This window comes from Phyllostomus hastatus, unplaced genomic scaffold (genome assembly GCF_019186645.2).
Source record: "Phyllostomus hastatus isolate PE091 unplaced genomic scaffold, TTU_PhHast_1.1 phas_contig_210, whole genome shotgun sequence".
Classification (NCBI taxonomy): Eukaryota; Metazoa; Chordata; class Mammalia; order Chiroptera; family Phyllostomidae; genus Phyllostomus; species Phyllostomus hastatus.
The window spans coordinates 8263420-8275940 of NW_025333737.1; the positions used below are offsets into that span (position 1 = coordinate 8263420).

The following is a 12521-nucleotide window of genomic DNA, read 5'->3' on the forward strand; positions in this document are numbered from 1 at the left end:
ATGAAGCAGACAGCCCTTGAGGACTGATGGGTCATTATCCAGTTCCTCCTCCTCGGTAAGGGAATTGTTTCCAGGGGTATGTAAAAGTACTTGCTGTGGCATAACTAACTTGAACCTTTCCATTGTGTTTTCACATTCTGAGGACTAGTGACCCTAGTTTATTTACAATAGTGATACAAAGGTTCTTGATAAAAACCTTGGGGGGGGGGGCTCCCAGCTGCTCCTCAGGGCTACCACCGCACTTAACGTGTTGTGAGTAGTTCAGGGGACCACCCTAGGGCACTAAGCTACTAGGTCAAGAAAGGCTTCTGCTTTAACGTTTGCTAACCCAAAAATGATTCAAAGCAGCAACCCTGTCTTCACCACTGAGACGGAGACTGTGAGCCGTCCTATTCCTCTAGGGCAGGGTCGGCACATTGTTCTGTAAAGGGCCAGATAGCTGAGTACTTTCAGGCTGGCGGGCCACACGGTTTCTGCTGTAACCACAGCCACTGCAGGGAGAGCAGCCACCTAACCACACGGGCGGTGGGCGTGTGAGGAACTGGGAAAAAGGGCACTGTCGACTGGCTACCCTGAGTTTCTAACCCAGAGTGAGGACCAAGGGGGAGGCCGAGGGAGATTCTGAGTGTTTGTTAAGGGCATTTACAAAGAATGGGCACAGAGCCCTTTCAAATGAAAAGGGGGTTGCTTTGGTTCCAATTAAACTCCTAGTAATATTAAACTAAAATAAGTAAATAGAGTATTCCTTCCCCCAATCATGCATTTTTCCTTATGAACTCTAGTGTACCTTTCCTTAAACAGGAGAAGTTGATGGAGTATTAACTTATTCCCACTGGGGACAATTCAAGAGGAACAGAGAGGAACAGAGGGCTGGCACAGAAAAGGCAGAGAAAGCAGAAGGTGGAGCTAGAATCAAGCACTGAGAATAGATGTGCAAGTAAATAAATGCTGGCCTTCAGACAGCACACCCGCGGTTTTGGGACGGGAAGGAGCTGGGACACAGCGGGGCCTGACTCACGTGCTCTGGCTCGAGGGCAACACAGCAAAAAGATATGCGTGCACACACACAGGGGCGGGCCAAAGTAGGTCAGTAATAAAAGGGGTTGAAGAAACAGTTATCCCCGTTTTGGATATTTACAGATAGGTATTTTTTTATCTCTAAGTACCAAGTTACTCTCTAGAGGGCCAAAGCAGAAGTCATAAAATTATAAAACATTAGAAAAACACAGACTATTTTGAAGGAGGAAAGAGTCACAGAAAACCCACCAGCCCAAAACAACCCTAACGGAGTGAAAGGAGTGTAAAGCCCCGAGGCGGGACAGGGGCAGGGTCCTGAGGCGGCTCCGGGAAGAGACGATGCACGGAACCATCTGCTCACTGCTGCGGGCACTGGAGATGCTCAGAAGGCAGTCTGTCCTTGTGTGAGGTATGTGTAGCTCCGCATCCAGCACAGATGGAGAGTAATGTGCCGAGGCTCAGAGGGTGTTAGGGAGAAAGATTTAAAGTGGAGTCATGCCCCCCTGAATAACACCAGCCTTTATGATAAAACAAAGTGATTTTTTTTTCCAGTAACTTCCAGTCACTTTAGAGAGCAAACCAAGAAATATCCTCAAAGAGCCAGATCTGTCCACATTAAAAAGCACACTTCCTAAACAACTGCTTTAGAGTCAATAATTTATTCCCCCCCCCACCTTCCCGCCCCCAGTGGAACTGCAGGCTGTAAAATGGCCGGCCGCGCAGCTGTCTCTGCAGCCCACACTCCTTGGCGCTCCAGCGTGTTCTGAAGTAGCGTCCAGGTCACCATTACTAGCGCCAGCGAGGCAGCTCTTTAGATAAACAGAGATACATGTAAGGATCCAAGAGCCCACTTCAATCGACTTTTTATCCCTTGCCTCTACAGATCGTGCTGTTACACTGAGAAGTCAAGTCTTAGCCAACAGTGAGAAGTTTCAGCTTCATTTTCTGCAGCCTCAATTTACAGATGTGAAAAACCACCTCAGGTGTCCCTTTCACACAAGTGGTCCTGGGTCTCCATTTATGTGGGGATGTCAGAAAGGAACTCCTCTTTCTCACCAATGCCCAGGTGTGTCAGAGCAGCCCTCCCAGTGCCACCAGTCACCGGACAGGTGGAGCTTCAGTCCCATCTCTGCCGCCTGGCCTGCCCTCCTGCTCACTGGCACTGATTGGCCAAAAGATCCAATGTTTTAGGAGTTCATGAATTCTACTGGCTGTTATTAGTGTTAATGGTTATCTTGTACTTTTACATCAAAAGTTTTCATCTGAAAGTGTCGGGGCTCTTTTAACGTCTTTCTATGTCTTTTAAAACTTTTAACTGTATTTTTCTAGAATACATTAAAAAACGAGCCAAAGGCATCCTGAATTAAAAGAAATGAAACCCAGGCATTTACTTCATAACTAGAAGGGTGTTTTTTAATTGCTAAAAGTAGATCAACTCTGACAGCAATAAGCTGATGAGTGACAGCTGTATTCTGTTTCTCTTCTGTTTTGGGGTAGAAAGCCGGTTTCAATCTAAAAAAGAAGTTCTTAGGAAGGTATTAAAAAGTCACCAAGGAGAAGAGGCCCGATCTTCTAGGAGGCAAACAGATCTCCAGTGACAACCTTAAATGGAGCACAAGAGCAATTATGTAAACTCTGGTCAAGTCTTATAGAGGCCATTATAACCGAAAACCTCTTCATAAAAAGAATCCCAGCGCCTCGGGCACTAGCTCACTCACTAGCGGCACTAAACTGTGCCAAACTGTAAAGCTACAGGAAGCAGTTTGGGGAATCCCTTGGAGGTCCCTTTAATGGGATGTGACCAGTAATTGAGCCTGAAAATACAGAAAGGCTTACTCAGATGCCTGAAACTCCAGCTACAACAGAGAACGAAGTATCCTGTAAAGAGCATCGTGACGCCACCAACTCCACTCTTCATGGAGGTGCTGCACTTGATCCAGCCTGTTGAAAAGAAAGTGTAGCCGTGAGCTGCGCTGAGGCTTACCTGCCAGTTATCCCAGTTAGCTTGGGCGATGGAACTGTAATTTGAAGAATTTATATACCACCAAGCCTATGTTTAAACAGATGAAAAGGCCAAAGTCTAGAAGACCTTCATTTGAAGAAACTTAAATTACTCTTGTTTTTGGCAGTTTGGTGAAAACCTTTAATGGGGAGGAGACGAATAGGAATGATGGGTCAACCTAAGGCTCGGCGTCTTTCTGGCTTTGGGACGAGCACTGTGAGCCAGGGAGGGATTGGTGTGGGTGGCAGGGTGGTGGGGGTAGGTATTGACAACAGAAAGTTGTTCAATAAATGGCAGCTGCTATTTTATTAACTGTGGTGCTTCCAATGATGTCAGTCTCCAGTATGAAACCAAACAGGAGAGCAGGAAGACCTCGCATTTATCTCTTTTCTTTAGCCATGCTGTTACAGTCACAACTAAGTAGGGGAAAGTTCTCCCAATGCTTGGAACCAGCAACAGAACCCAACAAGCAATGCCTGCGGCCTCACCTTTCTGCACAGCTCCCAAGAGCCTCGTCAGAGAGACGCTGGAGGTGGCAGGCCTGGTCGGGGGTTCCCCACTCCACAGAGCAGTCGAACTTCTTTCCAACAGGGGAACTGTGGTTCCAAACAGAAGTCACAGTGACAGTTCATCTGAATCTGTCCTCTGCCCCAACACTCAGCGCCCCAGGTTCCCAAGGCTGGGCCTCAGGAGAAGCGGATTCTCGAGCCGTGCACTGGGCTGCAGCTACTCTGAGTGCCCAGAGTCAGAGCAGTCCACCACAGGTCAAAAGAAGGCTCTTCAAAGGGTGGAGGAAGCCCCGGGCTCAGGGCCTGGACATGCTTCTGATCTGATGAACATTCTGCCCAGATGATCTGTGTGTACATGCTTAATGAAGTAAATTGCTTTTTTACCTATCATCTGCTAAAACGTCTTAGTGAGAAGCATGACTTCTACTGTAGCTACTTGTCCTTGTATCTAGAATCAATGTGCCTGTTCTAGTACCCCATCATTACCACTGACCAGCAAGCATTTCTTATTCATGTTCAACATACAACCAACTAGAACCAGAAAGGAGGGTTTATGCTACATATTTACCTTTTTCCTGTACCTGTTTTTCTCTATGTTTAATGATAGGCGGGAATCTCCTCTAGTGCTGGTTCTCTGGTCTTGGTTTGGTTCATCAGGATAAAGGATAAATTAAACAAATATTTATGACAGATTTAGCAGGTGTGGTTAAAAGTGGCTGTGGATGTAAAAATACTAGCCAAATGACTGTCATGAAAAGAACCATGCTGGCTTCTGAGAAATTACACAGAATTCTCTGTTAAGGTGAAGATTAGGCTCTTAAAAAAAAAACAACGAAGTATGATTTAACCCATTCATCTTGGAAAACATTTGAAGGAAAAGATGGGGTGAAGCAACTTCATGAAAATCACAATTGTACAACTTTCTCAGCAGCATCAAGACCTGAGTGGCTCCTTGACTCTGTTCTTTCTCCGACCAGCTGATCCTACTTACTTCCTTACAGGTTGTCAAAGTTCCGGGCAGGACATCATCGGTTCAGGCCCTGAGCTGGGATACAGAAGCCCAGGACGGATCAGCTCAGAACCCGCAGTCCTATTAGTTTTTCCAACGTCTTCTGGCTGCCCAGCTACTCTGGGTTCCAATTTCCATCCTTTGGAGCCTGGTGTGGGCCCAGGGATGCTGACAACCACTGCCTTTGCCATCTCATCCCCCAGACACTGTCTTTTACCTGACAGTGTCCATGTCCTAATATTTAAACTCAACACGTTTGGCTAACCCTCCAGTAACCTGGCCCCACTCTAACACAACCGCTGAAAACCCTCGACCACCCTCTAGACCTTTAACCCTTCCTATCATCACTATGATCCTCCCTATTCCATCACATGGAATCCTGGACCCATGATCTGACTTAACCCCTCAGGTCTCTGGCTGTTGGTTACGCACATGCTCCTTTACCTCAAACACCCCCTTTCATGAACTGTCTGGCCAACAGGGGACCTAGTCCTGCCCTGTCATATTCCTGCTTAAGTTTGACCCTGACTCCCCTAAGCCCTTCCCCGCGTGCCCCACCTCAAACATCTCGCATGGATACCCTGTTGATGGAAAGGCTGCTTGAAGATTAGAAAAGAGCCTTTATTTAGCTGCGTCTTTGTCTTTACAAAACCATGACCCTATGTGGTTTTCTCGCTGTAATTTCTGGTCTCCCCATCAGCCAAGTTTTGCTTTTGGTAGTTACATAAACTGTTTTTCTCTCCAACCACCTTCCGCCTCCCCCACCACTTGTTGGAGACCATTCCCCTGCTGGGCCAGAGCGCCTGCTCTGGAGCCGTCTCCCACACCAGCAGTTCTCCACCTTGGCTGCTCTTCAACACTAAGGAGATGCCTGAAAACATGAATTCTAGGCCTTCACTTCAGACTCAAGTCTTGGGGGATGATGCCTAGGAATCTCTAAGCACCCCGAATTCTACAAAGGCTTGGCCAGGGGCTTCCAGCCGGACATTCTCCAGCCTGCAGGGACCCTGAAAGCTTTCCTTCCAACAGCAGAAACTAGTTCTTATTGCCAAGGACTTGCAGACGGTTGTACTTGTTGAGTCTCCTGAGATTTAAATCTTGAACTTACAAAATCTACTTTCTTCCAGGCCACAGAAACTACTCATTTTTGTAGTAAGTCCATGAAAATCCTCACTGAACCTCAAAAAATGACTCCTGATGCCACTGAACTCCTGTCAAATTCTCACTCCTGACTTACTAAAACCCTGTGGCACCCTCAGAACTACCAGTCTGCACTGGGACCTCCCAGCCTAGGCACCAAAGTGCACCATCCATGTTCCGTCAGTCATGAGAGCTTTTGGTCCCACCTTGTTTCAGCAAAATGACAAGACAGCCTTTCATGCTTCTCCAGACCCTGGGTACCTCTCACCTGGTGGACTCACTTTACATCGCTCACTCAGGTATCCTGTGTGTATGAACTAGCTGATGCTACAGGTCTCCCTACGCAGGAAAGTGTATCTGACATCACCTCGATGCCCGCATTCCAACGGAAGAAACGCTGCCCACAAAAGCTTGGCAAAGGCCATCAGGCAATGTAAGCTGCCAACCATTAACTGACACTTGATGTCGGGCAAGTTACTGATCCTCTCTGAAACTGTTTCCTCGTCTTCAAGAAGGGTGAAGACGAGTATCCCAGGACTGGTAGACATGCAGGCATCACAGCTGACATACAGTTAACTCAGTAATTGTTACCTCACTGGCCCTGTCAGCATCAATGAAATGAGGTGGCTTCCTGACATAAAGAAAGCTGAATGGTCTACCAAAGGTCTTGCCTGAGCAAGGGAGTATATATAGTCCACGCCCTTCTGCAAAGATTCCATGAAAATTAAATTTTAATTTGCAGTCACTGGAGGTAGCCACTGCCTGGTGAAATGACAAAGCTGAGTTGCCACACTACCTTCTAATCCTTGTGGACTTAGATGGCCTTGAAGTCCTTGGCCAACTGAGCAGTCAGGTCTTGGCCTGAGATCCTAGGGTCTCATTCAGTGAGAGCATCCAAGTCTGAACATTAATCGTGGAACTACATGCTATAGTTTTTCAGTTCATAACAGAAGTAGAGGCCCTGGGATGGCCACACGCTGTCTGATAGAACTCACACTAACCAGTTATTGTAGATGAACCAAAAGGAAAGAACATAACAGTTTCTAACTTCCACTGTGGAGGAACTTACTGATAAAGGAAAGATTGTTATTTATCCCTCATATTTAATCTCACAAGCCTAGTGATTTGGTGACATGTTACTGTATCTTACCTTATTATTGCTATGTTGTTGGCCCATTAAAGTGACTGTCAACTAATAATTTACATCAACCACAAAACTGACCACTGAGTGCCCCAAAGAGCAGTCTGAGGCAGTTTAAAGACCACGGGTGTACAAGTCAGATGGACTTGGATTTGAACCTTGACTGCCACTTACTGTACAAACACGGCAAGTCACTCAATGTCTGAGGCTCAGATTCCTCACCTGTGAAAAAGGGTGGGCCAGTGACATCACTTCAAAGTTGTTATGAGGGAGAAGTGACCTAATAATGTAATGTACCAAACACAATGAAACGGTCATCACGTGACAGATGCCAAGCCCCTCCCCTTTTCTTCCAAAACCAAAAGGGGATGTATCAGGGACACTCCTAAGTGCTATAAAAGTGGTTCAGAAAAAAAAGAAGTGCTTCTCTGTGCCAGAGAGATTTGCTACGGGCTGTGTGATTATGCAACTGGAAATCGGAGAAGTACAGAGATATGACGAACACCTACGTTTCTAGTTAGGGCATGCTTTCTACACCACAGTTTCATGGAAAGGATTAAACCAGGCCTCAGGAGACCGGGCTCTACTTGCAACCCTACCGTTTACTGGCAGCATGACCTTGGACAGATCACTTTCCCCTCTGTGCCTGTTTCATCATCTGCAAAACAGATACAATCACTCTGGCCACCTCTCTTCACTGAGTGGTGAGGTCAACACAGGAAAATAGGCGGAAGCACTCTGAAACCCACAGAGCAGCACCAATGTTAATACCATCCTGTGCTTCATACTGGGAAGGGGCCTGAGACAACGTTGTAGAGAGCCTCTATGTTTGTACAAAAACCAGTGACTGCTGAGGCCATTGAAGAAGATGGAGCTTTGGCTAACACTCTACCTAATACACTTTCATTCTGAAATCTTCAGAAAGGGATAATTAATATACAAAAGAAAATGTTTGAGACCAAATTGGTGTTTAGAGAATACATGATCATTTATAGAATATACCAGAGGAGAAAATATGTCCTTTTAGGAAGAGACAATACAAGTTTTTCAGGTGCAAACCTATTCTGAGTTGCTATAGGTCTTCTGTCAAAATAAACCTGAAGGACCAAAAACACTACTTGCAAAAAAAAAAAAAGGATTCTATTTAACTATGCCCCTAGAAAACCTAAAAAAAGGTCGGGGAGGGGAGGATCCAAACCTTCCTGATGAGGAAGATAAAGAAACTTTATGTAGTACAACAGAGAGGTAGTCCAACACCTAAAGATGACAATCAGGAAAACACAAGGATACCTAAAATGACTGCCACGAACTTGGCTCAGCTCCTATTTGGGCCTAAGGCCTCCCCACTAGTTAAACTATTGTAGGCATCAGCAAGGAATATCTAGAAAGCTTCTTAAAAGATTGGCTCACAGTCCAGACATTTCAATGTCCAGTCGATGTCCCCCCACATACCCTAATTGCTCAGCTCAAGGCTGAATCTCTGGTTTCACTCTTGGGTCCTGTTCTCTGTGGACTAATTTTTTGAGTGCATGGACTTCCACACCTTTCTTGCCACACCCTCTATTCCTGGTCCTCACCTCCTGAACCTCCACCTCCACTTACCTACTAGAACTGGCATGCATCCCTGGGCAGTTTTAATCCTTTCCTGACCCCAAATCCAAATACAGTGTCTGCTTGTACCTTCTTTGCTACTCTAAATTCCCAGATGTTGCATTTGACTGTAAATCTGGAAGCTATTTTGTGTACAACCTGGTTCTGATTGAAATCTGAACACAGTACTTGTTCTACTTAAGTAGACCCTGAAGTCTTTGTTTTTCTCGAATCTGTTTAGCTTGAATGCCCACCCAGTTTCTTCTACTGGCCATGTCTCTTTCCAGTGTAGAAATTCAACTATTAGCATTATCACCAGCCAGCCTGGCCTAGCCCAACCTGCAACTATCAGAGGGGAAGGGATAGTCCAGTTACCTTGGGGGCAAGAAGGAATGTTTTTAGAACTGTAAGTCCAGTGTACTTAAATGCCCAGTTTAGAAAAAAAAAAAAAGCTAAATGGATAAAAATATTAGTATCCTGAGTCTTATTAATTCAAAAGGCACAGAGTAGTGTGTAGGAGCTGCTGGCCCCTTGAAAATGAGCATGTTTACCTTGTGACAGTCTTTCCCCCTCTGGACTGATGAGCTGAGGCTTCTGGGCCATTGATTTCCAACACTGAGGCTTCCCTGTCAACACCCCTAGTCCAAGATAACCAGGATAGAGCTCTGGAAACCACTCCAGCCCCAGGGAGCTAGGAAGGGTATTCCGGTCGACAATATTCATCTGCCTGGTGATGAGGCTTTTAGAAGCATAATGCTCAGGTGAAGGTAAAGACTCCCAGCACTCAGGGTGTGAGGCAGGGGGCCCAACGCCAGATTTGGGCACCACGGAAGCTTGCTCCTCACTCTCCGTCAGTGTCTTTACATCAGGGACTTGATCACGATCAAAGGCTTCTGCTTTCTCTTTTTGAAGAAATTTTATGGCCAGGGAGGCAAGACTTTGATTGCATGACTGTGATACAGGAAGAAAATCATTGCAAGTTGTCTCTCTTGTTGTGAACAGATTTAAATTGGGACTCTCATCTTGAAACTTCTTCTCTGTGGCTGACTCATCTGTATTGAAGTTCTTAGAGTCACTGCTCATGGAAGAGCAATCCTGCATTTCTGTAGCAGATACTCTTTTCTGTGCATGTCCTTGGTTCCCACGTGTCTCTACTCCAAGGTGAAGTCCTTTTCCTGGGTTCTCCTTGACTTGGATTTTACCTAATGGGCTAACTTTAAAACCTAACCTTTGTGATTCCATGTGCTCTTCCTCATTCTCAGAGTCTCTAACATCAGAACAGACCTCCAAAAGGTGGTCCCTGGCTTTGGAAGCGCTCTCATCACTTGAACATAATGTTCTTACTCTTTTACCTCCATCATTGAGATTCATGGGAGAACGATGATAATCTCCAGTAGGCATTTCTAGTAATTTTACTAGACATTTCTGTCTTGAGGAATCAATTTTGTCCAAGTTTAAATCAGCAGAAGTGTTTTGTACATCATTAGGTAAGGCTGAAGAATATTTTCTATCTTGATTTGACGAAGGTTCCATTGGGCCAAAAGGTAAAGATGCTTTAGTTTCTGAAGAATTACTTCTACTTTCCCGTGATTTAGGCAAATCTTTGGGAAGTCCTCCGTTAGGAATAGTGGTCTTTGACGCATAAAACTGAGCCTTTGTTTCTCCCTTGAACAAATCCTTTGGTTCAGGATTTAACATTTTGAGGGAGAATTGAATTTGATTCTTGATGTCTTTACCTGCCTTTGTATTACTTGCTTTTTCCAAACCAACAGCTGGTAGTGGAAAGGACTCAATAGTCTGTTTTGGTTTGTCCCGTATCAACTGAGTATTTCTTTTCTCACTCTTTGTCCCCAACTCTTTCCTGTTAGCTTTAATTAAGTCTTTGACTGGACTTTTCATTTTTTTGGCACGTGGGTGTGTGGTCTGCTTGGACTGACAAACATTTTGGTCAGCAGGTGTCATTGGTTGTATCATCTTACAATAGGGCAGGTGGGATTTTAATCGTTTAAATGGCTTCTTACAATAAGGACACACTTCCATTCTGGGTGGAATGTCACTCTCCTATTCCTGAAAAAGGTGAATATGAGATTATGAGGAGCACATAATTTGTTGAGCAAATACCAATATTTTATTTGTTTTATACCTTTTAAAATTAATTTGGAAACCCCTAGGTTAAAGATAATTTTTAAAGGTTTGTTTTCATCTATTCTATTTCTACCTTCTTTTTCTTACAGAGGTAGAAAATAGAAGACATAGTTTGATTTTTAGGTAAGTACTCCTGGCTCCACTTATACTTGGTATTTTTACCTTAGGAAGTCTCCTAGGAATCAATCATTACAAAAGACAATCAAATCCACACCCCTGACTAGAAGGCAAGTAAGACCAGTGGGAGGAAAAGATGTCCAAATACCAGTCAGAATAAAAGGTTGCTGTTTAAAATTGTAGCAAGTCAACTGGATATCACATAAGTGTAAATAAGTAGTTAAAACCCCGTAAACACATTATTCAAAAAAGCAACAAACCAGGACATGATTTGAAGATGACTGATTATAGTAATGGTTTCTCAAGTATTATATATGGAGGATTCACTGGGTGCAAGAAGAAAATACTAGCACTTCCATTATGTAAGCATGAGAAATGAAGCTCTACTGACATTTAACATATTAGTAAGCTGCAAAGGGCAAGGACATATCTATTCTGTGCACAGTTGTATTCTCAAAACCAGTACTGAGCTGGGCATGTGATACTTGCTTAATGAATTCCTTCTCTGCATCTAAACATGCAAATGTTATTACAAAGTGCTATAAGTATGAGGTTCTTGTGACCACTAAGTAGGTCAAAAAGTGGTTTCAGAGTCTGAAACCATTTACAGGACAAGTAGATACAATCTTGGCCATACCATTTATGAAAGCAACCAACCCACCTTATCCTACATGAAGTCAGGCAAAAAACTGTTTTCTGCCAATAGACTTACACTGATTATTCTTACCTGGGAGGTAACCCCTTTGACAATATAATGAAAATTATGGGTCACTTATTTACAAAAACACAACTAAGGCCAGTCTCTGGCCCTAGGCTAATTACTTTTTGAGACCTCTGTTCGACTGTCCGCCTCTACAGTACTCCACCTTCACATTTAACCTTACTAGAAAATCTCTTTACCCTCACAGGATAACGTCTTATTGAGGGTGTCTGACTACTTACCTGGCCTTCTCTGTAAAGATGCTAATTTTGCGGTTGTTGCTCCTGGATCTCCATGCCTCCCGATCGCCGTTCCCGGGTTTGACAGAATTAAACTAGATTTGAATGTCAACCTGTGCAAGACAAAATCAGAGAAGTCGACAATATTGAACAAAATAGAAATAACTGAGTTATCAGCTGAGAAGTTCTCTTTTGATGCTCCGGACTTCATCAGCCTCCCGGGCAGAGGGCCGATCTTAAAGTTACGTTAATCTTCGCCCTCACCTCCTGCGCTCTCCAGCAAACCTTTCCTCCGCCAGCCACCTTGTTTCGCCTGCCCTCTACCCTGCTCCCTTACTTTTCAGAAAGCTGTCTTGCAGCTTCCAGCGGAGAGAACGGGGACCGCCAGGTAGCTCCGCGGTCCGAGGCGCTGGAGTCGCCAAGACGCCAAAAGGGACTCATCCTGCGACTCCGGGAAGACCCCCATCTGGCTCGCCACCGATCGACTCCCCTCTCGGCTCATGACAATCACTTCCAGACCTAGGGCTGGGGCCGTAGAAGAAAAAGCCCCGCCTGTCAAGACTCACCTAAACCAGCGTTCTCACCTCGCCAGCCATAAATACCCAAGTAGCCCCCGCGACAAGACCCCCAAAGCATCTCACGCGCAGCTGCCCAACTCCCGGTCCCGGGACCGCGGCAGGCAGTCCTACATGACTGCCTGATACTTCTCAGCTATTTTTTAAAAAAGTTTTTACCTCACAGGGACTTAACTCAAATACTTAGATCGTATTATTGTGACATAATCTCATTTCATTTAAATCTTGCTCGACTTTTACGCTGTTCCCGCTAAGCTGTGAACAGGCGAAAACTCCCGACACTCTAGCGAGGTCCTTTTTCTCCCAGAGGTTCCCAATAGCTCCTCCCCCTCCAAGC

At 45.0% G+C, this 12521-nt stretch overlaps 1 protein-coding gene across 5 annotated transcripts; it reads right to left on the reverse strand.

Annotated features, from left to right (window-relative positions):
* Positions 1–1699: 1699 nt before the first annotated feature.
* Positions 1700–12476, reverse strand: CUNH17orf80 (chromosome unknown C17orf80 homolog). 5 transcript variants are annotated; one of them, XM_045837429.1, is made up of 7 exons: positions 12344–12476; positions 11947–12134; positions 11613–11722; positions 8960–10475; positions 3508–3615; positions 2854–2958; positions 1837–2619 (listed from the first exon to the last, which is right to left on the reverse strand). In XM_045837429.1, exons 4-7 carry the CDS (start codon positions 10446–10448, stop codon positions 2564–2566), a joined length of 1758 nt encoding a protein of 585 aa, XP_045693385.1. In that variant the 5' UTR covers positions 10449–10475; positions 11613–11722; positions 11947–12134; positions 12344–12476; the 3' UTR covers positions 1837–2563. The 5 variants fall into 5 exon arrangements, with proteins under 5 accessions (XP_045693388.1, XP_045693385.1, XP_045693386.1 ...); XM_045837432.1 differs by lacking the exons at positions 1837–2619; positions 11947–12134; positions 12344–12476 and adding exons at positions 1700–1826; positions 12176–12324; XM_045837430.1 differs by lacking the exon at positions 11947–12134.
* Positions 12477–12521: the final 45 nt, after the last annotated feature.

Excerpts from the sequence above, each read along its gene's own strand:
- CUNH17orf80 (XM_045837430.1), bottom strand. The coding sequence starts at position 10,448 with ATGGAAGTGTGTCCTTATTGTAAGAAGCCATTTAAACGATTAAAATCC. Across the intron at positions 3,616-8,959 it reads GGGGGAAAGACTGTCACAAG|TTCCCCTGTTGGAAAGAAGT; the intron begins GTAAACATGCTC and ends TTGGAACCACAG. Across the intron at positions 2,959-3,507 it reads CTTGGGAGCTGTGCAGAAAG|GCTGGATCAAGTGCAGCACC; the intron begins GTGAGGCCGCAG and ends TCTTTTCAACAG.